The sequence below is a fragment of the Vigna radiata genome, chromosome 7, assembly GCF_000741045.1.
Source record: "Vigna radiata var. radiata cultivar VC1973A chromosome 7, Vradiata_ver6, whole genome shotgun sequence".
In the NCBI taxonomy this organism is placed as follows: Eukaryota; Viridiplantae; Streptophyta; class Magnoliopsida; order Fabales; family Fabaceae; genus Vigna; species Vigna radiata.
The window spans coordinates 36,088,994-36,115,117 of NC_028357.1; the positions used below are offsets into that span (position 1 = coordinate 36,088,994).

General features: G+C 29.2%; 3 protein-coding genes across 5 annotated transcripts; 1 reads left to right on the forward strand and 2 right to left on the reverse strand.

The window, feature by feature from the left end:
• The first annotated feature begins 5,902 nt into the window (after window positions 1-5,902).
• On the forward strand, window positions 5,903-7,682 carry LOC106766380 (endoglucanase E1). The gene is made up of 3 exons (XM_014651111.1): window positions 5,903-6,472; window positions 6,571-7,165; window positions 7,258-7,682. The coding sequence occupies exons 1-3, from the start codon at window positions 5,903-5,905 to the stop codon at window positions 7,680-7,682; spliced, it is 1,590 nt and encodes a 529-aa protein (XP_014506597.1).
• Window positions 7,586-15,047, reverse strand: LOC106768204 (pentatricopeptide repeat-containing protein At2g17140). 3 transcript variants are annotated; one of them, XM_022783562.1, is made up of 5 exons: window positions 12,419-15,047; window positions 9,795-11,967; window positions 9,301-9,424; window positions 8,974-9,139; window positions 7,586-7,671 (listed from the first exon to the last, which is right to left on the reverse strand). In XM_022783562.1, the coding sequence occupies exons 1-2, from the start codon at window positions 14,950-14,952 to the stop codon at window positions 11,841-11,843; spliced, it is 2,661 nt and encodes an 886-aa protein (XP_022639283.1). In that variant the 5' UTR covers window positions 14,953-15,047; the 3' UTR covers window positions 7,586-7,671; window positions 8,974-9,139; window positions 9,301-9,424; window positions 9,795-11,840. The 3 variants fall into 3 exon arrangements, with proteins under 3 accessions (XP_022639283.1, XP_022639282.1, XP_014506598.2); XM_022783561.1 differs by lacking the exon at window positions 7,586-7,671 and adding an exon at window positions 8,233-8,447; XM_014651112.2 differs by lacking the exon at window positions 7,586-7,671 and having other exon boundaries at window positions 8,496-9,139.
• A 5,914-nt stretch (window positions 15,048-20,961) lies between these two features.
• LOC106766382 (pentatricopeptide repeat-containing protein At2g26790, mitochondrial-like) lies at window positions 20,962-23,758 on the reverse strand. Its single transcript, XM_022783563.1, has one exon. The coding sequence runs from the start codon at window positions 23,687-23,689 to the stop codon at window positions 21,362-21,364; it is 2,328 nt and encodes a 775-aa protein (XP_022639284.1). The 5' UTR covers window positions 23,690-23,758; the 3' UTR covers window positions 20,962-21,361.
• Window positions 23,759-26,124: the final 2,366 nt, after the last annotated feature.

Genomic DNA, 26,124 nt, shown 5'->3' on the forward strand with positions numbered 1-26,124 from the left:
ATTAAATAACTTAACTTTATAAAAGAATAATATTTTCATCTCAATTTTATTCATTATTTAAGTAAAATAAAAACCATAAAAAGTGTGTTAGACTGNTCAGTTTACATACAAAAATATAAAAAGAAATAAAAATAATTATAACCTAGAATTTAANCATAAATTTTATATTAGATACAATAATTATACTATGGTAAATAATTTTTGTATCAACAGTCTATCTACTATAAAGATATCGTCTGATACATTTTTTAAAGTATGTACAATAATAAAAAAATATTTTTTTTTTCAAAAATTTCATTGTAATGTGAACAAAAGATACTAATACCAAATTCATAAAAAAATGTTAGAGGAAAAAGAATGAAAGGTCGTTTTTCAAACATAAACATTAATTTAAGAGTAATTTATATATCATTTTATAAATTAAAAATTATTAATATCTAAAATAATCATTATTATAAATAGNAAAGTGTAATTAGTGATGAATTTGATTCTAAATTTAGGAATAAAATTGATAAAATATTAATTTAGAAGTAATTTAGATACCGATTTATAAATTAAAAAATATTAATATTTAAAATAGTTATTATTATAAATAGAAAATTATAATTAGTGATGTTTAAATGAATCGCTCCACTAAAAACGTTTTGAAAAGTAATTTAGAAAATTATAATTACTGAAAAAAATAGGTAAAATTTAGAAGAAAAATCATTTAAAAAATTAAAGTAATTAAATAAAAATCATAAAAAGTTTGTTAGGCTGGTCAGTTTATATATAAAAAAATAAAAAGAATTATAACCTTTACCTATTCCCTTATAATTTAACCATATATTTTATATTAGATACAATATTTATATTAACAATTATGGTCAATAGATATTGCATCAAATATTTTTTCTATCAATAGATATCCCTTAGAATTTAACACATTTTTTTAAAGTACGTATAATTATAAAAAACAATATTTTTTCAAAAATTTCACTGAAATGTTATCAAAAGATACTAATACCAAATTCATAAAAAAAATTAAAAGAAAAAAAATGAAAGGTCGTGTTTTTTCTTTACTAATCAAACATAAACATTAATTTAAGATAATTTAAATACCATTTTATAAACTAAAAATTATTTATATCTAAAATAATAAATAGAAAATTATAATTAGTGATCAATTCAATTCTAAGTTTAGGAATATAATTGATAAAATATTAATTTAGAAAATAATTCAGATACCTATTTATAAATTAAAAAGTATTAATATTTAAAATAGTTATTTTTATAAATAGAAAATTATAATTAGTGATCAATTGGTGTTTAAAAAAAGTTTTGAGTCCCAAAACTGTTATTATTTAAATTGGTTATTTTAGTTAAAAATAATTGTTAAAATATAGAAAAAAAATTTAAAAAGTGGTTAAGTCTAAAAAAATCATTTAAAAAATAAAATTAATTAAATTACTTAATATTATAAAAGAATAATATTTGCACCTCAATTTTATTTATTATTTAAGTAAAATAAAAACCATAAAAACTTTGTTTGGACATTTATATTTAAAAATACAAAAAGAAATTAAAAGAATTATAACCTTTATCTATTCATTTAGAATTTAACCATAAATTTTATATTAGATACAATATTTATACTAACGGTCAATATTTTCTGACACATTTTTTTAGTACGTACAATAATAAAAAACAAGTTTTTTTTTATATAAAAATTTCATTGTAATATAAAGAAAAGATACTAATACCAAATTCATAAAAAAATATTAGATTTAGACTAAACATTGTTTTACATAGAAGTCGCCAATATGTGTCACGATTTTAATTCAAATTAGATTTAAGCTAATGTATCAACTCTAAATATGACTTCAATTGATCATATTTTTAAACAAAAATAATTAACGGTTGAACATTATTGTTAACAAAAATCGTGAAATCTAGATATAATTTTCATGATTAATTAAACTTAATTTTTTTTTAAATTATCATCAATCTTAAAAAGAAATTAAACAAATTTTACAAATTTTTTAAAATGAAATCATGATCACGATATTAAACTTAGTACTTTCGGTAATTAATTTAAAATCAAACCCAAATCCATAATTTCAAAAATAAATTAACCAAAATTTATAAAAAGTCTTTTTTACATCATATTAATTGGGAATTCTTCTGAACAAATCAATAAATTATATTCGAACTAAACAATAAATATAACTATAACATTCAAAAATTTGTATAAATAGGATTTTTTAATCTTACCTAAGAAGTGGTGATTTATTTTATTTTATTAAGTTTCAAAACTTAAAAGAAGGATGGAAAAGCTCAAACTTTAGTGTGGAACACGAAATTTAAGAAATCACAACTATGATTTTGATCTTAAACTAATAAAGATTCATTTTAAACAATCAAATTTTCCTTTTAAATTGTAAATTCAATTCATGCAAACAAACTAATAACAGGAGTTCAAGATATGACCTTTTAAATTGTAAATTCAATTCATGCAAACAAACTAATAACAGAAGTTCAAGATATGACCGTAGAAAGTAAGTATTTTAGTATTTGTCACCTTCTATTCTATAATAGCCTGACTTATGAATTCTTATTAATTCTAACTCATGTTAACAAGTTCTATGAATCTTCGTATAGAGTTTTAGTTAAGAAAAAAAAAATATTTACTTTATATTTAATTAGTACTTTTAATTCAGTTTTTATGTATTATAACCTGACTTATGTATTCTTATTAATTCTAACTCATATTACCAAACTGTATGAATGTTCATATAAAGTTTTAGTTAAGAAAATAAATATTTATTTTACATTTAATTAATACTTTTAATTGGGTCATTTTGTATTATAACTTTAACTTATGGATTTTTACTAATTCTAACTAATGTGAACAAACAGAAGGTATGTTCATATAGTGTTTTGGCTAAAAAATAATATTTATTTTATATTTAATTAATACTTTTAATTGAATCTTTATATATTATAGCCCTTAGTTATGGATTCTTACTAATTCTGACTCATGTGAATATAAATGATTAAATTGGTTATTTTAATTTAAAAAATAGTTAAAATCTAGAAAAATAAATAAATTTAAAAAATGGTTAAGTTTTCTCCTTTATTTAAGTAAAATAAAAATCATAAAAAGTTTCTTAGTGATTAGTTTATATATAAAAATATAAAATGAAATGAAAAGAATTATAAGCTTTATATATTCAGTTACAATTTAAACATAAATTTTATATAGGATATAATACTTATACTAACTATTATTGTTAATAATTATCATAAATCGTCTGATACAGTTTTACACAGAAGTCACCAACTAGTGTCACGATTTCAGCTGAACATTTTTTAAACAGAAGTTGCTAACATGTGTCACAACTTCAATTGAAATTGGATTTAGGCAAAAGTCACCAACCCTAGGTATGACTTCAATTGATCATATTTTTAAACAAAAGTCGATAATCAATGCTACGACTTTGATTCAACACGAATTCTGTAGAAGTCATCAAATGCTGGTATGACTTCAATTGAACATTATTGTTAACAAAAGTCGCCAAACCCAAACCTAAACATAACTTTACGTGGATGTGATTTTTATTTATTCTTTTTTTTTTTTACGGAAGTTGTTTAATTCAATGACAACTTTTCTTTAAAGTTAATTATCATGGTTAATTAAGCTTAATTTGTTTGAAAATTGCCTTTCTCAAATACAACTTTAATATTACGAAGAAATTATGCATAAATTTCACAATTTTCTCAAAACGAAATCGTGACCACAAGGTTCGACTTAGTACTTTTAATAATTATTTGAAAATCAAACCCAAATCCATAATTTCAAAAATAAATTAACTCAAATTTATTAAAAAAATATTTTACATCAATTCATTGGGAGAATTCTTCTATCAACAAATCAATAAATTATCCGAACCAAATCACAACAATGTAATTACATATGCATATTTTAATTACTTCTATATAACTCATTATCGCTATATTAATTATAATTAAGAGATTATATAAATCCTATGCACACCCCTCACATCCTTCCACTTATATATATATATATATATATATATATATATATATATATATATATATATATATATATATATATATATATATATATCCCATAAATATAGCATAAACCATTCTAATAATATATATCTTCACTTTCAAACATCTTAATCCATCCTCCTTAATACTTTTCCTAAAAACATAGTTATAAACAATTCTAATGATATATCCTCACTTCCAACATTTTAATTTGTCCATCCATAATTATTCAACTTAAGATTTTTCAGAGCATTTACATCCTTCCTCAAATATCTTAATAAAAATTGAAGAGTTTGGATTAATTAATCTTACTTAAGAAGTGGTGTTTTATTTTATTTTATTAAGTTTCAAAACTTAAAAGAAGGATGGAAAAGCTCCAACTTTATTGTGTAACACGAAATTTAAAAAATCACAACTATGATTATTATCTTAAACTAATTAATATTCATTTTAAACAATCAAATTTTCCTTTCAAATTGCAAATTCAATTCATAAAAACAAACTAATAAGATATAACCGTAAAAAGGAAAATTAATCTAATGAAAATTAATCTAATGAAAATTGCGTACGTATTTTAGTATTTGTCACCTTCTATTATCTAATAACCTTGACTTATGAATTCTTATTAATTCTAATTCATGTGAACGAGTTCTATGAATCTTTCTATAGAGTTTTAGTTAAGAAAAAAAATATTTACTTTATATTTAATTAGTACTTTTAATTCAGTTTTTATGTATTATAACCTGACTTATGTATTCTTATTAATTCTAACTCATATTAACAACCTGTATGAATGTTCCTATAGAGTTTTAGTTAAGAAAATAAATATTTATTTTATATTTAACTAATACTTTTAATTGGATCATTATGTATTATAACTTTAACTTATAGATTTTTACTAATTCTAACTCATGTGAACAAACAATGTTCATATAGAGTTTTGGCTAAAAAAAATATTTATTTTATATTTAATTAATACTTTTAATTGAATCTTTATGTATTATAGTCCTTAGTTATGGATTCTTACTAATTCTGACTCAGGTGAATTAACTGTATAAATGTTTAAATTGGTTATTTTAATTTAAAAAATAGTTAAAATCTAGAAAAAAAAAATTATAACCTTTTCAGTTACAATTTAAACATAAATTTTATATAAGATATAATACTTATACTAACTATTATGGTAAATAATTATCAGAAATCTTCTTATACAATTTTTTTAAAATAAAGTAATGAAAAACAAATTCATAAAAATTAGAAGAAAAATAAAATAAAAGGTGGTAAACATAAACATTAATATAGTAGTATCATTTTATAAATTAAATATTATTAATATCTAAAATAATCAATAGAAAATTATAACTAGTGATCAATTTTATTCTAAATTTAGTAACAGAATTGATAAAATATCAATTTAGAAATAATTTAGATATCAATTTATAAATTAAAAACTGTTAGTATCTAAAATAGTCATTATTTATAAATAGAAAATTATAATGAGTGATTAATTCAAGTTTAAATGAATCGTCTCACTAAAAAATCAAATTTAAAAAAAAAATTAATTATATAATTTAATATTATAAAAAAAATATTTATATCTCAATTTTATTCAAAGTAAAATAAAAACCAAAAAAGTTGGTTAGAGTAATCAGTTTATATATAAAAAATATAAAATGAAAATATAAAAAAAATAAGGAGAATTATAACGTTTGTTTGGTTAAAATTTAAAAAAAGTTGGTTAGATCATTGATTCAGTTATGGTTATGAATATTTAAAATATTAAAAATAAATATAATTAAAGCTTTATATAAAGAGATGATGGAAAATTTAGATACATGCATTAGAAATGATGAATTCGTGGGTCGTATTAGTGTGGTTCTTAGCCATATTCACATCATGTTGCAACTCCATGCCTCTATCGGTTCAGAAGAGATGGATAATAGACGATGCAACGGGAGAACGAGTTAAACTACACTGTTCTCACTGGGTGGCTCATGCCAAGCCCATGCTTGCTGAGGGTCTCGACAAATTACCCATGAATGTCATTGCAGCTAATGTTGCCAAAGCAGGATTCAACTGTGTTCGTTTGTCTTATGCGACCTACATGTTCACTCGTTATGCCAATAACACCGTCCGTGATATTTTCCACTCTTATGACATTCCAGAGATCGCGACAGCCATTGAGAAACACAACCCTTCTGTGCTTAACATGACCCATCTTCAGGCCTATGAGGCTGTCGTTGATGCTCTAGGGGAACATGGAGTCATGGTGCTCATTGATAACCATCTCAGTTTGCCAGACTGGTGTTGTGCCAATAACGATCAAAATGGATTCTTCGGAGACAGGCACTTTAACACTACTGAATGGATTCAAGGTTTGGCCTTTGTAGCACGCCACTTCAAGGGAAAACCCAATGTGAGTAATCTGCTTTCAGGGGAAAACAAACTTCTCTGTGTTTTGATATATATGATATTTTTGGGATAATGTTGTTGTTGGTACTATGTATAATGTAGGTGTTCGCCATGGACTTGAGAAACGAGCTAAGGGGTTCACGTCAAAACTGGAATGTTTGGTACAAGTACGTGAGCGAAGGAGTGAAGACGATTCACGAAATTAACCCGGATTTACTGATCATCGTTTCAGGGTTAAGCTTTGACAACGACCTTAGCTACTTGAAGACAAGGCCTCTTGATTTGAACATCGCTAACAAAATTGTGTATGAGTCGCATGTATATTCCTTCTCAGGAGACACGGGGAGGTGGCACGTGCAGCCGACCAATTGGGTGTGCAACGCCACCATTCAATTGTTCATCCAACAATCGGGTTTTCTTCTGAGTGGTAAGAATCCAGCACCTTTGTTTGTGAGTGAATTTGGATACAACATGGAAGGTGGGAATTTCGCTGATGAAAGATATTGGCCATGCATTGTGTCATATTTTACCTCCGTGGATTTGGAATGGAGCTTGTGGGCTTTCCAAGGAAGCTATTACTTTAGACAGGGAAATGTTGGACCGGGAGAAACATATGGGGTGATGGATTCAGACTGGAAAGATTATAGAGATCCAAATTTCACTCAAAAGATTCAGCTTCTGCAAAGGATGATTCAAGGTATATATATATATCCAAATTTCAGTTATGTTTGTTTGTGACTACTTTTTAGTTTGTATGTCTGAAGTGTACGTGATTAACTTGTTATGCAGATCCAAATTCAAAGGCCTCAAAGTCTCATATACTGTTCCATCCATCAACTGGTTACTGTGCACATGTGAATGATAAGGAGGTTGTAATGGGTGATTGTAAGAGTAACAGCCTGTGGAGTTTCGAAGGAGATGGGTCTCCAATTAGGTTGATGAACTCTGCTATGTGTTTGAAGGCAGTTGGTGAAGGGCTTCCTCCATCTCTCTCGGAAGATTGTTTGTCTGCACAAAGTTCTTGGAAAGCTGTTTCAAGGAGTGGTCTTCACTTGGCCAGTTTTGCCAAGGATGGAGAACTTTTGTGCTTGGAAAAGGATTCCAATTCTACCAAGATAGTCACCAAAAAATGCATCTGCATAGGAGATGATGATCCTTCATGTTTGGACGATCCCCTAAACCAATGGTTCCGACTTGTTCCTACTAATGTTTAGATGGAAATTGATTAGGTTTTTTTCTTTTTCATTTATTTTAGGATAGAATGCTTAGTAGTTGTTTTCTTTTCATTTTCATTTTATGCATTTTTAGGGAAAATAATGTAGTTGTCTATGGCACCAACTAGATGTTTTAGCCTAAATTCAATTTCTTCTGTTTGTTTGCTAATATTATGGATTAACAAATAAATTTATAGTTCAAAATAGTGGTTGGGATCCTCAGGGATTTCCGTAAAGTTTAATTTTCTATTTTATTTCATTCCCGATATTTTCAAACAGCTACATTAAAAAGTAAAGTTGCTATGAATTGCCCAATTAAGATTACGAAACAATCTAAGGAAATAGAATTAACATTATGCGACTTCTAGCCATCTGTGTTTTCTGTGTTGATATTATTGTCATTAAAACAATTCAGAGCTAACGTGACGTAGTTCAGAATATTTCAATAGTTTTATAAAACCGTGCCAGACTTTTCAAAGTGATTCTTTTAATTTTTTCAAAAAACCATTTGGAGAAGACATGTACTAGCAACTTCGACAGACAGATTTAAAATAAGGAAAAAAATTATCTTTACAATCCCCTCGTGTTAACTTATCATGAAGATGCTCCTCAAAGAATGTAATAATCTTTAAAAAGTTTAAAATTATATGAAAAATAAAATAAAATGCAAATGCAGCAGGTTCGTCACAAGAAAACAATATGAAACTTGTATACATGATGATCTTGCTCTGACAATCTCTTTCAGATACTTGAGAATATCCTTAACTACAGTTGACAGATAATCAGAATATGAGAAAATAAAAATAAAAAGTTTTAATTAGATAACCACATGATCAAAGAAAATTGCAATTCAAAATTACTTGATTTGATGTGTTAACATTTTTGAACTCTAGTTTAAAATCTTTTGTATGGGAATCAAACTAAGATAGGCATGACAATATTTCAACCTATACCAGTGCATGACAATATTTCAACGTGATGCAGAAAACTTAAATGGAAATCACCATCCAGATAAGAGATGATCCAATTGGTAAATCAGAAATAAAACAAACAAATTAAGGAAGTAGGAATTGAAATGGACGAAATGAGATAAAAACCGAATGAATGGTTCATTGGTGAACCTTATACATCTCAGAATATCCATCATTGAATAATAATATTAACATATTATGGTTTTCAATTACATTTTTAATATTAATTATGACCCTTTTACTGTAAATTCAGGCCTAAGTTGCATAAACCACTCAAGGAGATAATGTGGTAGTATTACAGTTATTCTAATATTTTTTACCTGGATATTGATTCACCAGCAGAAAAGCATTTTAGCCACATCAAACCCTGACCAATTGTCTAGAAAATTCTTTCAGATTCTGAACATTCTGCATCATAGGTAAACATCTGCCTTCCCTTGGCATCCAGGAACAAGGAATTGTCCCAATACTCAAATGTATTCCAACCTGCTGTCATTTTAAAGGTCAGGAGATTCCCAAGCATCAAGATGCGAAAAGAAGAAAGCCTTAGAGGTTTGCTAAAGAGATGTTCAACTACTCCTTCAGAGCCTTAAGAGCAACTGAAGGATGAAAAAAATAAAAAATTCTTATGGAAATGAATATATTACCTTCACGTTCTCTTAAACCTCCATACCAGCAATACAGAGATCCCAAGGCAGATCAACCCCACCACAACAGTTATTATTATTATTATTATCCAAGTTTTGGACTTCCTCTCTCCATCGCTTGCTACTGAAAACATAAAAATCATTTGGTGTAAATACTACCAGAAAATCAATGAAACTTGTGAGAACTTGGATGGGATTTCAAGTGATTTGCCATCTCATCATATTCACAGACAACAAACTAACAGATGTTCATCCTCCTATATGCCATATGGGAAAATCTCTAACCTAACGCATTAAGCAAATAATTTCCTGTGCATTGAATGGAATAAGGACAAGATTTCTAAAGTTGATTGGTTTGGACATGAAATATGACAAATTCAAGTAGTTCCTAGAAAAAGCGTGTAAGGTGAGATGTAAAATGGATTTATAAATCAACATTAAAAAAAAAAATTAAAAGATCAATGAAAAGAAGGACAAATTACTCCAGATCTTACCTAACTCAGAATCAGCAAGACGGATGTTGAGTACACTTCCAATATCATTTTCGGTGTGTTGAACATCGACCAAGTCCACATACCAAATCATGCAACCAATTCCAATTGTATATGAATACGCAGTACAAGAACTATTCTGCAGGCAAAACCGCTGGCATTCCTCATCGTTAGAAGGACTCTCCAAACGTGCAAAATCTGGCAACTTTGTACAGCTTTAAACGAAAAAACTATCCTCACCAACATTAATCTCTGTTCCAGAACTATTTCTCTCAGCCTTCAGTGGAGTCCTCCTCTTACAACCCCTAAATTTCCCCCATTCCAGTCACTCCATTCCCCTTGTTGAAACCCTTGCAAGCAACTACAAACAGATGCCTTAGAGATATCACACACTGCAAAATTGCCACAAAAATTATAATGCTCACACTTATTATAAGGCTCGTGTTGTGTATTATTCCATTGCGTTTCATCTTCATTCCATATAAACTTCTTTTCAAACCCATCCTAGGTTATCTGAAACCTCACCTTTTCAGGTTCATTCCATGTATATGTAAACTGATTCCCATTAAGTTTAATACCAAAAACAGAGCTTCCTGTCATATTAGAGACACCAGTGAATACTCTACCATCCCAATACCCAGTTCTCCACCTCCTTTTTTCCCCATCCAAAATCAAAATCTGTATAGTTGATCCCCCAGAGTCAACCCCCATTGAGTAGTTTCCCAGTGAAGGATCCGTTGCTGATTTTCACAACCTGAACATACTCCTTCCAGCATTAATTGGTAGTGACATACCCGGCACAAAGGTATCGGTTCGATTCTCAAAGCTTTGCCACACCTCTTTCTCATGTTCTGATTCTTCTGAAAGAAAAAGGTTCCTGTCATCACCAAGAACAGCTTTTGTGTTGTTCGTTGATATGAACTTGTTAGTTGGCCACACCTCGTTGTATAAAGCATATCCAAACATACCTGCAATGACCTGGTAACAAATAGGCAATTTCAGCACAGTCCTTCTCTTTTCAACCTGTAGAAAGAAACACAATCCTTCAGCTCAGTAATTAAAAGACCATGTTTCAGTCATACGTCTTAGCAAATAAGCCAATAGCATATGTGATTTTGCTTTAACTTTAGGTTTTGACTGGATAAACTTTAGAAATCAGAATAAATCCAAGTGCAAACCGTCTAACTGACAAACTTCTAATGAAAATGCACCCTTGTAGCTTTTACAATACCACGCTTTTAAAGCTGAGATGACACACGCATCTGGTGCCATTCCCTTGGAATACATTTCATTAAGCAGTATAATGGTTTTTTTATGTGCCCTCTCCTAAGTAAGCCAGAGAACAGAGCAGTGCATGTTACAGTATCTGGTTCTAGTCCACTGTCAATCATTTTACAAAATAGGCTTACTGCTTCTTGAATGTTCTCTGTCTTCATGTGTCCATCAATCAACACAGTGTAACAAACAACATCCGGATTTATTTCCATTTGCTCCATATCTCTCAAGATGGAAGAAACTTTCAATGATGTCTTATTTCCTTCTCCATGACGAGACACACCTTAAATTTGAATTAAAGTTTCCATCAAGTAAAACTGTGTAGGTAATGACATTAGGTTTGATTCCTCTTCTCTTCATATCTAGCAAGAGGTTATGGGCCTCTGGCAAGAAGTTCATCCTACAATAACTATTTATCATAATTGTGTAAATTATAACATCAGGGGTGAGTCCTCTATTTACTAAACGAATAAAAAAAAAGGCGAGCTTTCTTCATATCCCCAGTCTGGCACAGTGAAGCTGTAACTTTTGAATAGCCATTAACCGTGACAGAATAGATTTCAATACTATTATCTTCCAGAGGGTTAAAGTACGCCTCGGCTTCCAAAACCTTTCCCACTGAACACAAATTTGATTGAAAACCTTTACTTATAGAGAGGTCTTTAATATTTCCAACCTCAAACCTTTACATTCTATGATCTGCTGTTCCTCTTGTTCCACCTTCGAGAATCAAACTTAGGGAAGGGTTAAAAGTTCTCCAACAGAAACAAATAATTAACCACTGCCATCATAGTAATCAAGAAAATCATTTGGCTGAGACTGCAAACTAGATATATTTCCTTGACCCCAGCCTTTCTGCACACGCTTAAGAGTTTTCAGTGCAATTCCACTGCCGGCATCCCTGTCATATAATAGAACAGATCATTAGTGAAGATGGAAGAATATGCAGCATAAGTAAATTAAGGATAGCACTCAAGAAACGCCATAGACATTATAGAACCTGTGACAATCAAAGTTTCATAAATTAATAGGGTCCTAGTTTGAATTTAATTTGATAGAACTACGATATTTGAGATGACTAAGAGGTGATAATTTTAAATGCCACATGATAAAAGAATTCTTTAAAAGATGAAAAAAAATACAAAAACGTCTTCATGTTTGTCAGTTCATCTAGGAAACCGTCTAACTATAAGGTTTATAAATGAGAACCCATAAAATCCATCATGTTATGTTCTCCAACACATCCAAAAACAATTTTCACTCCTATCAAATTAAGAACCTTGTTTTCCAAATATGAACAGAATCCAAAAAACTGAAATACTTGATTATCTTCATCACCCATATGGTCGTACCTGTTAACTATGTCCTTCCAGTCAGTTCCTCCGTCGTTATGTAGTTTTCCAGGAATGATTCTCTTTTTGTTTTGATAAGTCCTATCGACAGGTCTATCTTCTAATGCCAATTCCATCATTCTCTTTGCTAGTTCATCCGCTTTCTGCTTGTTTCCTCTTTTACTTAAGCCATCAATCACTGGCATGAATGATGCATGATCGAATCCATATCCCTTATCAATCAATTTATGAAGAAGGCTACTAGCATCTGCTAACCTTTCATCCTGGCAAAGTCTTTCAATCAAATCTTTATATATGAAATTCTTCAATGTGAGATATCTATCTAACGAAGCTTCAAATAGCTCCTTTGCTTCAGAGAGTTGTCCTCCAGCTATTAATTCATTGAACAACAAACTGTACAAGGCTTCTTTGTGGCCGCATATACTCAAAGCTACCTCAAGTAGTTCACAAGCTACTTTAAAATCACTAGACTTGCAGAGGGCTTTGATCAATATTTTGAATGAAGATATATTAGGAGATATGCCCTTATCCGACATTTCATGTAAAAGCGAAATGGCATCATTTGCTTTTCCTCCTTCGCAAAGGCAACTGATTACATTATTATAAGTGAAAATATCTGGACTTATCCCTTTTTCTTTCATCTCATCCATCAATCCATATATTTCAAATATCTGCTTTTTACTTCCTAAACCCAGGATCAAGGCATTATAAGTTTGAAGAGTCTTGCTACAACCATTTCTCTCCATATCCTTCAAGACACGAAAAGCCGATGATATCTTCCCTTGTCTACAGAAACTCCATATGAATGTATCATAAGTTACAGAATCAGGGTGCAAGTTTTTTGCCAACATTTCAATAAACTTTTTTTTGGCTTCCTCTAGCCTCCCAGCTTTGCAAAGTCCATTAATTAAAGTTGTGTATGTGATTCCATCAGGCAAGCAATTTGATACATTAGTAATTGAATTAATTAGAGTGGCAAATGTGTTTCCTTTATCAAGGGATGTTGGTCCATTAGTCCACATCTCACTTACAATTTCCATTGCCTTGTCCAATTCTCCATTTCTAGAGAGACCATTGACCACAATATTGCAGGTTACAGTATCCGGTTGATAGGATTTTTCATTCATCTTTTGCAGCATTTCCTCTGCCTCTTGCGTTCTCCCCTTTTTCCACAGGCTATGCAGCAACGTGTTGCAGGTATAAGTATTCGGCTGACAGCCATTCTTTATCATTTCATGAAGAACACGTTTAGCTTCAAAAACCTTCCCTTTACTGCAGTATCCATGCAGGAGTGTACTATAAGTAACTGTATCCGGGTAAACCCCATTGCTAATCATCACATCCATCGGCCCTCTTGCATCTGACAACATATGGTTTCTGCATAACCCATCCACCATAATGTTATACGTGTAAGCATTCGGTTCAATGCCTTTTGCCGCCATTTCATCAAGTACTAACCGAGCCTCCAATAGCTCTCCATTCCTGAGCAAACCCAACAACCATGTGTTATAACTTTCCAAAGAGACAAAATTCCCAGCTTTCTTCATAGTGTCAACCAAACCCCTTGCATCCTCGATCATCCCATGCTTACAGAACCCCTTAAGCATCAAATTATAAGTTACAACGTTGGGTCTAGGAAGCCCCAATTCCACATCCATCTGCATATCTCTGAAAATCCTCGATGCCTCAAGAACCTTTCCAGCTCTACAAAGCGCAGAAATCCTCGAATTAAAAGTAACAACATCAGGCAACAACCCTACCTCGCTCATCTTCTCAACAAGTTTCTCAGCTTCATCATTTAGCTCCTGTTTACAAAATGCAGAAACAAGAGTATTGTACACGACCCTGTTAGCAATACGACACGAACTGTTATTGTCATTTCCATTGCCATTGCTATAACTATTGTTAACAAGCTCCAAGGCTTGTTTGACGCGACCAGCGCGGCACAAGCCACGGACCAGAATCCCAAGAGTGAACTCGTTGGGGTGGCATCCTTTCTGGGACATTTTGTCGAACAGTTGGAGGGCGTGGTCGAAGGCGCGAGAGTCGCATAGAGACTGGATGAGGAGGTTGAAGGTGTAGGTCTGAGGGGTGACACGTGCGGCGATCATGTCAGTGTACAACCACGTGACGAGGTTGGGGTGGTTGTGTTGGATGGAGGAGCGGAGGAGGAGGTTGTAGAAGGAGAGGGAGGGAGGGGATGACGGGAATTGCGCTCTGAAGGATTTGAAGTGTGTGAGGGCCTCGTCGATGTGACCCGATTGGGCGAGGACTCGGACCATGGAAAGGATGGAAGGCTGCGCAATGTGGTGCGGCTGAGAGGCTAGGAGGAGTTTGTGGAGGTCGTGGAGTTGAAGGTGCATGTTGGCGCCTACAAGGATGCGTGTTGTGATGGTGACAAGGTGCTGAGTGTGATCGGCGATGGAAGAGGCAGAGGAAGGGGAAGACATGACGCGCTTCACCAATTGCCACGCCAATTTTGGATTCTTACTGTTCTTAAGAACACCTTCCATCACCTTCCTCCTTAGCTCCATTCTATTATTTGTTTGGTTTTTCAGAAACAGTGTCCCAAACTCGCAGAGGAAGAACTCCGGCTTCTGACTCTTCTTTTCTGTATTTCTAATTGCAAAACCATACATGTATATTATGAAAAATAATATTCTGTAATTTTATACTACTCTTATTTTCAAAGTTTGAGAAAATAAAAATTATCCAAGTTCCCTTGTAAACTTCATCAATAGAACATATTGGAGTGAAACTCAATTTTTTAATAATTTTATTTCAATTATATTGAATTTTACTTTTATTCTTAATTTTGCCCATTAATTTTATTTCATGAATAATACTCAATATTTTTTTCTTTTGTAGTTTTTATTAAATTAAGGTAATAACAAATTCAAATAGAAAATTTATTATTTGTCAATTACATATTATTATTTCACCATAATAATATGCTTGATATATCTAATAAAATAATTAAACATGGAAAAGAAGAAAAACAAATAACAATGATTCACTACAAAAATAATAAATTTTATTGGAGATTTTTTACCTCCGGGTTCAAAAACCTCCTACAATAAATATAATTATTAACAGTTTTAATAATCTCAAATAGTTTTCGACGATTTTTTTAAAAATATCTGTTAAGATAAAATACATTTCTTTCTTTCAATTATTTCCTAACAGTTTCTAATAAAAATGTTGGTATCTTAAAAATAATTTAATTTTCTCTCTTCCTCTTGTGCCTCTTCATTTTTCAAACCCAAAAAATCCCAAAATCTTTCTGTCTCTTCGTTTTCCCAAACCTAAAAATCTTCAATCTTCTTTATGGTGTTTTATTTTTACCTATAGAGTTCACAAATTGGATATAAAAGTATAATTAGAATTGAGTCACAAAGATAAATCTATAAAGAGATAATTTGGTCAGTATGAATCAATTTTTTAAACAATAAACATGAATTAACATTGCTTGGTAATTTGATATAAGGAGTGTTATTTCACACACAAAAATACATAATTTCATTTGTTTCTTATTTTTGACACAAATACTACATATCTAAGGAATTAGCTTAAGAAATGAACTCATTATCTACATTTCAAACTAGTTCTTTATATGTGACATTCTACAACTACAAGTTAAATTCTATAACGACAAAAACAATTAGTGTGGTGCCTAATGTCTATAATTTTTTATCGGTTTAGGTTAGTTTTGATTTCTCCAAAAATCAATTGAAACTTATAAATATTGCAATAAAATGACCTTTTTTGTATGTAAATTATAACAAGCATAATATTGTAAACATAAGTGGAGAAAATTTGTGAGATTTTTTTGTTATATTTTGTTTTTGAATTGTCTTAAACATGGTCTATTCTTGTTTTGTACATAATTAAATTATTTTAAGACACAATTTAAAAGTTCAGAACTATTTCTCTGTTCCATTTGCACACCAATTTAGTAATTTGTTGAAAATGGGATAATTTGGCATAATGATGTCATGTTCGTGATTGTAAGAGTGATACACAATCATTCGTTGTTTTGAACTTAATAGATATTCATAATGGTGAGATCATAGTTGAGATCAACTAAGAAAAAATTTAACAATCATGGTTGTCGAGACAAAGATAATATATGATATCTCTAAAGAGTCCATTGCATTTATAACAACTAGAGTAATAATGATGAATTTTCTATACTCGTTACTCAGAACAAATAGATAAATTGATTCAGATACTAGTAGTATGTTTTTTTATTCTAAACAAATTTCATTCATAAAACCTCATCAAAAGAACTGATTTGCATTACTAATGCTAATACAACCTCTATTATTGGAAAATGATCCTTGATTTTTATTAATAATTTGAATTTAGATTTTGTTTAGCTTTTCCATATGTAGAATATAACATTTTGTTTGTTTCTCAAATCAATAAAACCTTAAATTGTATTGTTATTTTTTAGTCTAATTTTTGTATTTTTAAAGACATTCAAATCAAACAGATGATTCGTTATAACATGAAATAAGGGACGTGTCACTTCCTCAACTAATTCGGATATTTAAGGAAATCTTATACATATGTGGAGATGTAGAATTAACATATGAGAAGTTAATTAACAATGTAAAATATACCCTTTAGTCCAAATAATAAATTATAGATGAGTTGGTAGATTCATGAGTGGAATCGTAGATGCTTGCATCCTTAATTTAAATACATTTCATTTCTAACTTTTTTTTTTCTAAATAAAAAAAAACTATAAAAGATGTGTGGTATAGAAATAATATATTCCTTTGTTCTATTAACTACATAAAAAATCAATTAAGTATAATTTCATGAAATTCATATGAAAACTATAATATGTTGACTAGCATCAATGATCCACCTTAGTTTCTGAAATTTTTTTTAACATATATCCATAGTTATTTAAGAATTTCATACGATGAGTTGAGAGTCATGGTATAAAAACGACTTTTATATAAGAATCGATGCTTAATACTACATCATTAGTTTATATTATAAACTATAAAGATGTAAAGTAACTAAATTTTATTTCTCAATTAGTTTAACCATTTGACTAAGAAAAGCTAAAAAGCGAGTTCAAGAAAGGAAGATTCTTTGGAAGACTTTCAAAACTGTACCTGAAATAACACTAAATATTCTTCTATATATTTAAAAAGAAGACAATTTTTTTTTTCAATCCGTGTGTTTGAATAGAAGAAAAAACACATTTTCCAGAAATTTGTGTTATTCCAATTACATATCCTCCTTTGAAAACTAATAGTCAGAAGCCTATTATCTTTGGAAGTTTATTTTTCAAATGAAAGATTAGCAGAGGGATAATAAGAGCTTTTCAGCCAAGTAAAAATAAAATAGGACATTGAATAATAAAAATAATAAATTATGGGATAAATATATAAGTGCTTTTGATATGATAATCATTTTATATATTTTGTAATATAATACAAAAATATATTTTTAGAATAAAATTTTAATTTTATTACTTTTGTTTGTATTCTAATTAAATTAACGGATTAAATATGTTTTTACTTCATTAACTTTAAGTGTAAATTGGAATTAATCTTCAATGCGTGAATTAAATTTTTTTAACTAAATTTTTTAAGTTTATTTAAAGTTTTAAGTATATTTCTCAATTAATATTAAAGTGAAAATATCAATTTAATTACTATAAACCTTTTGAAACGTTGATAAACTTAACAAAATTTAGTTAAAAAAAAGTAAATTCATACATTTTAGTTAAAAGAAATAAATTCATACATATCTAAAATATTTTAAAAATAGATTAATTTCAATTTTAATTGAAAGTTAATTATCAAAAACTATTTAAACCTTAAATAATTTAATGTATGTTTGATATATATTTAGTAAACTTTGTTATTAAAAAAAGTTATTCTTAAAACATAAATTTACAAAATGAAAAATGATAAAAGATGTTTAAAGATAATTATATATTAATATTATTTTTTTATAAATATATATGTTGAATATAGTAAAAACTATGTATTGAATTAATCTCCCATGTATTGAATATATAAATAAAGTTATTTATTTATAATAGAAAAAATATGAATGAAGTTCAAAATACAAATAAAAAATAATAACAAACTAACTAAACATAAAAAATATAGAAAAAATAAAGATCTGAGTGGACCTATAAATTATAAATTATTTAATTCGATGGATGTACTATTTATAGGATAACTATATATCCTCATCTATATGGAATTTATCTCATGAGTCATTTGTTTCCTTCAGAATATGTTAAGTTAAAGAATGTATGATAGGCCGAATTAAGACCGTATAGAAATAGACCGACTTATGACTAAATTGAAATAGATCAACAAGCATGTCATCGAGTAGGAATAGATTGACGTGTGATAGGGAATGAACCGGACGACTTGTAACTTGATAGCATCATGCTGCCTTATAACTGAATAAGTAGATACTAGTTTTTGGCCTAATAAAAATTGGTTGACTTGTGAACGAGTTATCCATACGTCTATAATACAAAACTTTATAAAAATTAAATTAATACATGATAAAAGGGCTCCTAAAAATGTTGTTAGGGTCTTGGACAATTTTTTTCATTAACATCCAAAAAAAAATAAAAACTAAATTAAAATTACTTTTCATAACTTAAATTTGCAAAAGCTTTTTCATATGACTATTTTGAAATTGATAAACAAATTAATTTTAATTTAAGAAAAAACACCTTTTTTCTTTCTGATGCAAAAGTGTTAATGCTAAATAAACTATATTGTAAACAACTTGGACGACTATTCGAACTAAATATCTCCTAGAGAGTCATTTTCACAAAGCGAAAGGGAGATAATTATTCAAACATAAATCCTGTTTCCTTGAAGAGTAACTTTGGCAAAACTATTTCATCATTTTATGACTTTTAACTCCTGAATTATTTCCATAATCGTGGTTTATGCTAGAAGAAAAAATTCAAATGCGTGTGAAACAATAGTAGTATAGAAAATTGCACCACGGAAACACGTTCAAATGTCAATGTTATATACTGGATCAACGCTAGAGCTGTCAATTTAGCTCCCATTAAATGGGTTAGCATTGAATTAGGGGCGTATTATTGAAGTATAAATTATTTTATATATGGATGGACAATATTATGATAAAACAATACTGATATATTTTGGGGGTTGATTTACTTTTGATTTTGATATTTATATTTTTCAAAATTAAAAGTTTTAAAATTTTAACTAAAAATATGAGGCTAAATACGAAAAAAAAATAAATTTAAAAGTATGTGGAGAAAAAATATAATCAAACTAAATAAATTTTTTTTAAGCTGGTCAGTATATATATAAAAATATAAAAAAAATAACAAGAATTATAAATTTTATTAGAATTTAAAAAATATTAAATTTTAGAAAAAGAAATCAAATTTAAAAAACATTAGTGTTTAAATTGGTTATTTTAAAAAATATTTAAATTTCAGAGAGAGAAAAATCAAATTTAAAAAATGGTTAAGTTTAAAAGTCATTTAAAAGATAAAATTAATTAAATAACTTAACATTATTATTTTTATATCTCAATTTTATCCACTATTTAAGTAAAATAAAAATCATAAAAAATTTGTTAAACTGATCCGTTTTTAAAGAAATAATAAGAATTATAAAAATTTAAAAAATAGTTAAATTTTATAAAAACAAATCAAATTTTAAAATGTTAGTGTTTAAATTGGTTATTTTAGCGTAATAAAATAGTTAAATTTTAGAAAGAAAAAATCAAATTTAAAAAATGTTTAAAAAAATTCATTTAAAAAATAAAATTAATTAAATAACTTAATTATAAAAAATAATATTTACATATTTAGATAAATAAAAATCATAAAAAGTTGTTAGGCTAGTCAGTTTGTATATAAATATAAAAATATAAGTTAATTAAATCATTGATTCAGTGGTGTTGATAAATATTTAGAATGTTAAAAATAAATATAATTGAAGAGTAAGAGTATTATACAAAGAGATTGAAAATTTAGATACATGCATTAGTAACGATGAAACCTGTGTGGTCTTAGTGTGGCATTGAATTAGGGACATATTGTCGAAGTATAAATTATTTTATATATGAATAGACAATATTATGATGAAACATTACTGATATATTTTTTTCAAAACATATGGAATATGTAAACAATAATAATAGGGATTGATTTAATTTTGATTTTGATACTTATATTTTTCAAAATTAACAATTTAAAAAATTTAACTAAAAATTATGAGACTAAATACGAAAAAAAAGAACTACAATTTTTAAAAGTATATGGAGTAAAAATATAATCAAACTAAATATGGACAGTGATATTTTAACAATTCTTTTTTAACAACTTTTGACAAGTGTGTCATCATTTTATTGGTTTGTTTAAATTTATTCTAAAATAATATTTGAAACGGATAAATCACAAACTGTCACGTATGCGTTGTCAAAAAGTTATCAAAAAAAGAGTTGTTAAAGAAACTTTTTCCAAATAATATTTATGTAACCAATAGCCAAATTTGAGCACAGTCCTTCTCTTTTCAATCAAAAATGTCTCTTTTCAACCGAAAATGTCTCTTTAACAACTATTTTTTATAATACATAAGTGGCAGTTTATGATTGGTCCATTTTAAATATTTTTTTAAAGATAAGTTCAAACAGACAATAAAATGATAACACGTATTCTTGTGAAAAAGTTGTTTAAAAAGAATTGTGAAAGTATCATTGTCTTTTTCAACCTGTAGAAAGAAACACAATCCTTCAGCTGAGTAATTAAAAGACCATGTTTCAGTCATACGTCTTAGCAAATAAGCCAATAGCATGTGATTTTGCTTTACCTTTAGGTTTTGACTGGATAAACTGTAGAGATCAGAATAAATCCAAGTGCAAACCGTCTAACTGGCAAACTTCTAATGAAAATGCACCCTTCTACCACGTTTTAGAGCTGAGATGACACGCAGCTGCTGTCATTCCCATTTCCTTAAGCAGTTTAATGGCTTTTTCCGTGTGAAATCTACTACGTAAGCCCAGAGCAGTGCGTGTTACAGTATCTGGTTCTAGTCCCCTGTCAACCATGTCACCAAATAGGCTTAATGCTTTTTGAAAGTTCTCTGTCTTCTTGACTCCATCAATCAACACAGTGTAAAAAAAAACATCCGGATTTATTTCCATTTGATCCATATCTCTCAAGATGGAAGAAACTTCCAATGATGTCTTATTTTTATAGTTTCCATCAAGTAAAACTGAGTAGATAATGACATCAGGTTTGATTCCTCTCCACTTCATATCCTGAAAGAGGTCGTGGGCCTCTTCCAAATAGTTCATCCTACAATAACTATTTATCATAATTGTGTAAATTATAACATCAGGGGTGAGTCCTCTATTTACAAAATGATAAAAAAAAAAGCGAGTATTATCCATATCCTCCTTAGTATCCTCAGTATCCCCAGTCTCGCACAGTAAAGCTATAACTTTTGAATACATTACTATGCTAGGTTCAGCATTTGACAACAACATTCTCCTCAGCACCATACTGGCTTTCTCAGTGTCTTTTGTCATCCAGAGTTTAGTAATTAGCTTAGAACAGGAGGCATTGTTAACCATATCTCCTTGGTTTGACAGCTCAAGGAAAATTTTATAGGCTTTGTTTACACGGTCCGCTTCACAATAGCCATTAACCATGGCAGAATACATTTCAAAACTCTTATCTTCTAGACTGTTAAAATACGCCTCGGCTTCCAAAACCTTTCCCACTGAACACAAATTTTCAATGATTAACTTATGTGTAGTAGAGTTTGGCTTCACGCCTTCACTCTGCAAAAACTTTNATGCCTCACAAGCATNNCCATTTCTAACCANCCCAGTCACCAGTACATTATATGTTATAATATCAGGTTTGAAACCTTCATCACTCATTTCCTTAAACACCCTAAACCCACTAACGAGATCACCCTGAAGGCAGTATCCCTTGATAAAGGTTGTGTAGTGCTTAAGATCTAAAGCCACACCTCTTCTCTTCATGTCTTCCAACATCTCTATCGCATCCTCCACCTTCCCCAACTTAAACAAAGCATCAAAAACAATGTTGTAGACAACCCCATCAAGAAACATTCCGGACTCCTTTAGTTTCTTAAACTCATCCACCACCTCCAAAGTCTTGCCCATCTTTCCCAAAAGATGCAGAATGTAACTAACAATAACACAATTTGTCTTCACACCCCTCGAAATCATCTCATTATGCAAAGTCAAAGCATTGAGCAGATTATGACCCTTACAATACCCTTGAATCAAGGCAGAATAAACAAACACATCAGGAACCAACCCTTGCCTCTCCATGTCATCAAACACACCCTGAGCCTCATCCAACTTCATCTCATTACAAAACCCGCGAACAACCACAGTGTATGCATAAACCTCCAAAGGGGCATTATTCTTTCTCAATTCCTGCAGCACCTTATACCCAAGAGCAGAGCTATGGTTATTACAACACCCTTCAATGTAAGCAGCATAGCAATACGAATGAGGGGTGATCCCGACTCTCTCCATTTCCTCAAAAACATAGGAAGCTTGCATCAAGTCACCCTTTTTATACAACGCCTTGATGACAATTGCATAGGAATAACAATTGGGTCTGAAACCAAACCTCTTGAGTTGCTCAAAAATGGCCAGTGCTTTATCGACCTCGCCCTGTTCCACCAACCTGTTGAAGAGGAAGTTGCAAGTGAGAACATCAGGGACAATTCCGCGGCGCCGAGTTTGGAACAAGAAATCAATGGCCTCATCAAACATGTTGAGGCTGACACAGGTTTTGACAAAGCCACCAAAAGCTCTGAGCAAGTAATGGTTATGGTGGTCGAAGTCCTGGTAGAGTATTTCGAAGAGTTGAAGGAGGTGAAAGGGAAGATGGTGGTGTTTTGAGAGGGTAATGAGGTGGAGAAAGAGGGAGTCTAGTTTTCTGGGAAGGTTCCAGAAAGCGAACATTTTGGTGATGGCGGCATAGGTTGAGAGGGTGTGCGGGAAGCCGGTGCGGTGGAGGTGGTTGAGGAAGGAGAGGGCGAGAGAGGGGTGGTGGTGGAGACATTGGAGGGTTTGAAGGACTTGGAGGGTGGTTGGGTGTGAAAGGGGCGTGGAAGGGGTGGTGTCGGAGAAAGAGTGAGCGAGTGCAGTGGATGCAAATGGCTGTGATAAGGGTCTTAGGTTGGGTTTGTCAATGGTTTTGAAGACAAGGTTGAAAACACGAAGCCCCCATGGACACATGGAAAGGAGAACAACATGCGGTTGTATTTAAAATTACGAGGATACCTACTGTGCTTTATAATAGCAGACTTTTTTTCTTAGCTTGGTTTTCAAAAACCTCATTTATATTTTAATTATTCTTTTATAAACATAAATTAGAATTTAATTTATACTTATATTTTAATTTTTTTTATAAACATATATTAGAATTCAGTTTCAAAAACTGAATTTTGATTTATATTTTAATTACTTTTATAAATATAGGTTAGAATTCAGTTGAGCCGTTGAATAAGTTTCGAAAATCCTTAAAAGTTTCAATAATTTTTCAAATTCGGTGAATAATTTTATTTTTTTAAATTGTTGAAAAAATTTTATTAGTTAAATAGGTTTAAAATATCGTTGAAGGTTTCAATGATTTTGAAAATCTGGTGAACAAATCTTTCTGTTTTTAATTATTAAAATCCATTAAAAAGTTCAATGGTTTTTAATTATTAAAAACCATTAAGAAGTTCAATGGGTTGGAAAACTGAAGGTTTCAATGGTTTCTTTAGTGAACAATATTTTTTTTTTAATTTTTATTAATTTATGATGTTTATTTATTTATTTTCTTGTTTTTGAAGATTATGTTAATAGAAATTGTTTTGTTGTATTTGAAAAAGATAGTAACTTAATTATTATTTTTTAAAATCTAATTTTTTAAAAAAGAAAATTAGGAAACAATATATTAAAAATAATGTAAAAGATTCTATAAATATTTTTTTTTAAAGATTGAATTTGTAATAATCTAATATTCTAAAAAGGTCTAATATTCTAAAAAGAGAAATAAGGAAACAATATATTTTGCAAAATAAATTATTAGATCCTACAAATATTTTGTCTAAGAAGATTCTATAGATATTTTATTTAATTAAAAATATTTTATAAATATCCTCTTTAATTACAACAAATTTGTATTAATTTTATTTGAAATATTTATTAAATTTGTATTACTTTTATTTCAAATTTTTATTTTAAATTTGTACTAATTTTATTTGAAACATTTATTTTAAATTTATATTAATTTTTATTTTGTTGCTTTAAAGATTATTGTGTTTCTGTGTATATAGTTAGAAGGCGAGATGCATCATCATCATCTTATTGAGGAGAGAGTTCTTTTCAAGGAGAAATGAGGGAACCTATTGCATCAGCTCGGAGAAGACAAGGAGATGTCCATATTCTGTACTTCAAAATATATTTGTAGTTGATCTGTGCAAAACCCTTTGCTTAAAGTTCTCAGTTATTTGGCCTTTGATACCAATACAGTTTCTACACCATGAGTTTTACAAAGAATGGTTCCTTAGTGATGAAGTTTGATATAAATGTCATAGTCATTGCCTTAACATCACTTTTATATTCAATAATTGTTAAAAAAAATTCTACACTTCAAAATGAATATCATGTTCATAGTCCATATACCTGTGCCTAAGTCCTCACTTATTTTACCTTTGGTACCCATAGTTTTAAAATGGTTGAAGTTCGATATAAATGTCATATTTATGGCCTTTAATATCACTTTTATATTCAATAATTGTTAAGAAAAAAATTTACACTTCAAAATAAATGTCATGTTCTAAACCATTGAAACGGATTTTTCAAACTCATTCAATTATTCAATAATTTAAAAAAATAAAACAAATTCTAACATATGTTTATAAAGAAAATTAAAATATAAATAAAAAACCTATATGTTTATTAAAAAAAATTAAAATATAAATTTGAATTCAATTTCTAATAAAGCGAATTTTGACTTAAAAAAAAGTGTATTCTTGTCAATACAAATCACAACATACTATCTACATAATTTTACTATGTCAAGAAAAAAAAAAAATGCATGCGGTGGTGGTAACGGTTGCGACTTCACCCTATCAACAACCTTCGATTTTCCTTTCAATAATGTTCTTTTTTATATTTGCTGTTTCAAAACTTCAGCATTTTTCTTTTCAAAATGTTTTACATCTTTTCAAATGAAACTGTATTTATTCCCATCTATTTAATTTTTATGCATTAATCTTAATATAATTAGATTAAATGGTAATTCAATAGTATTATTCTGAGTTCCGTAAGAGTAAAATCAATGAAGAAGTATTTTTTTTTTTCTTTACATGCAAATTTAGGTCAACAATTGGAATTACAATCATTCATTAAACAATCCTCCAATGTTTATATTAAATAATTCGATATTAAGTGTACTTAGTATTTTCTTTCAAAAACTATATGTTCAAATTGATTTTCTTTATTTACTAACATCAATTAAAAATGGTTACTCTATAAGATATTTGTGGGTAATTTATTGAATTGTTAATTTTATTTAAGACATTTTAGTCTTGTAGTGGAAAAAATGGAGACTTTTTTTCTACTATATTATAATTATCCATTTAGAATGTATAATTTTATAAAATTTCATTTAAATTTTTTTA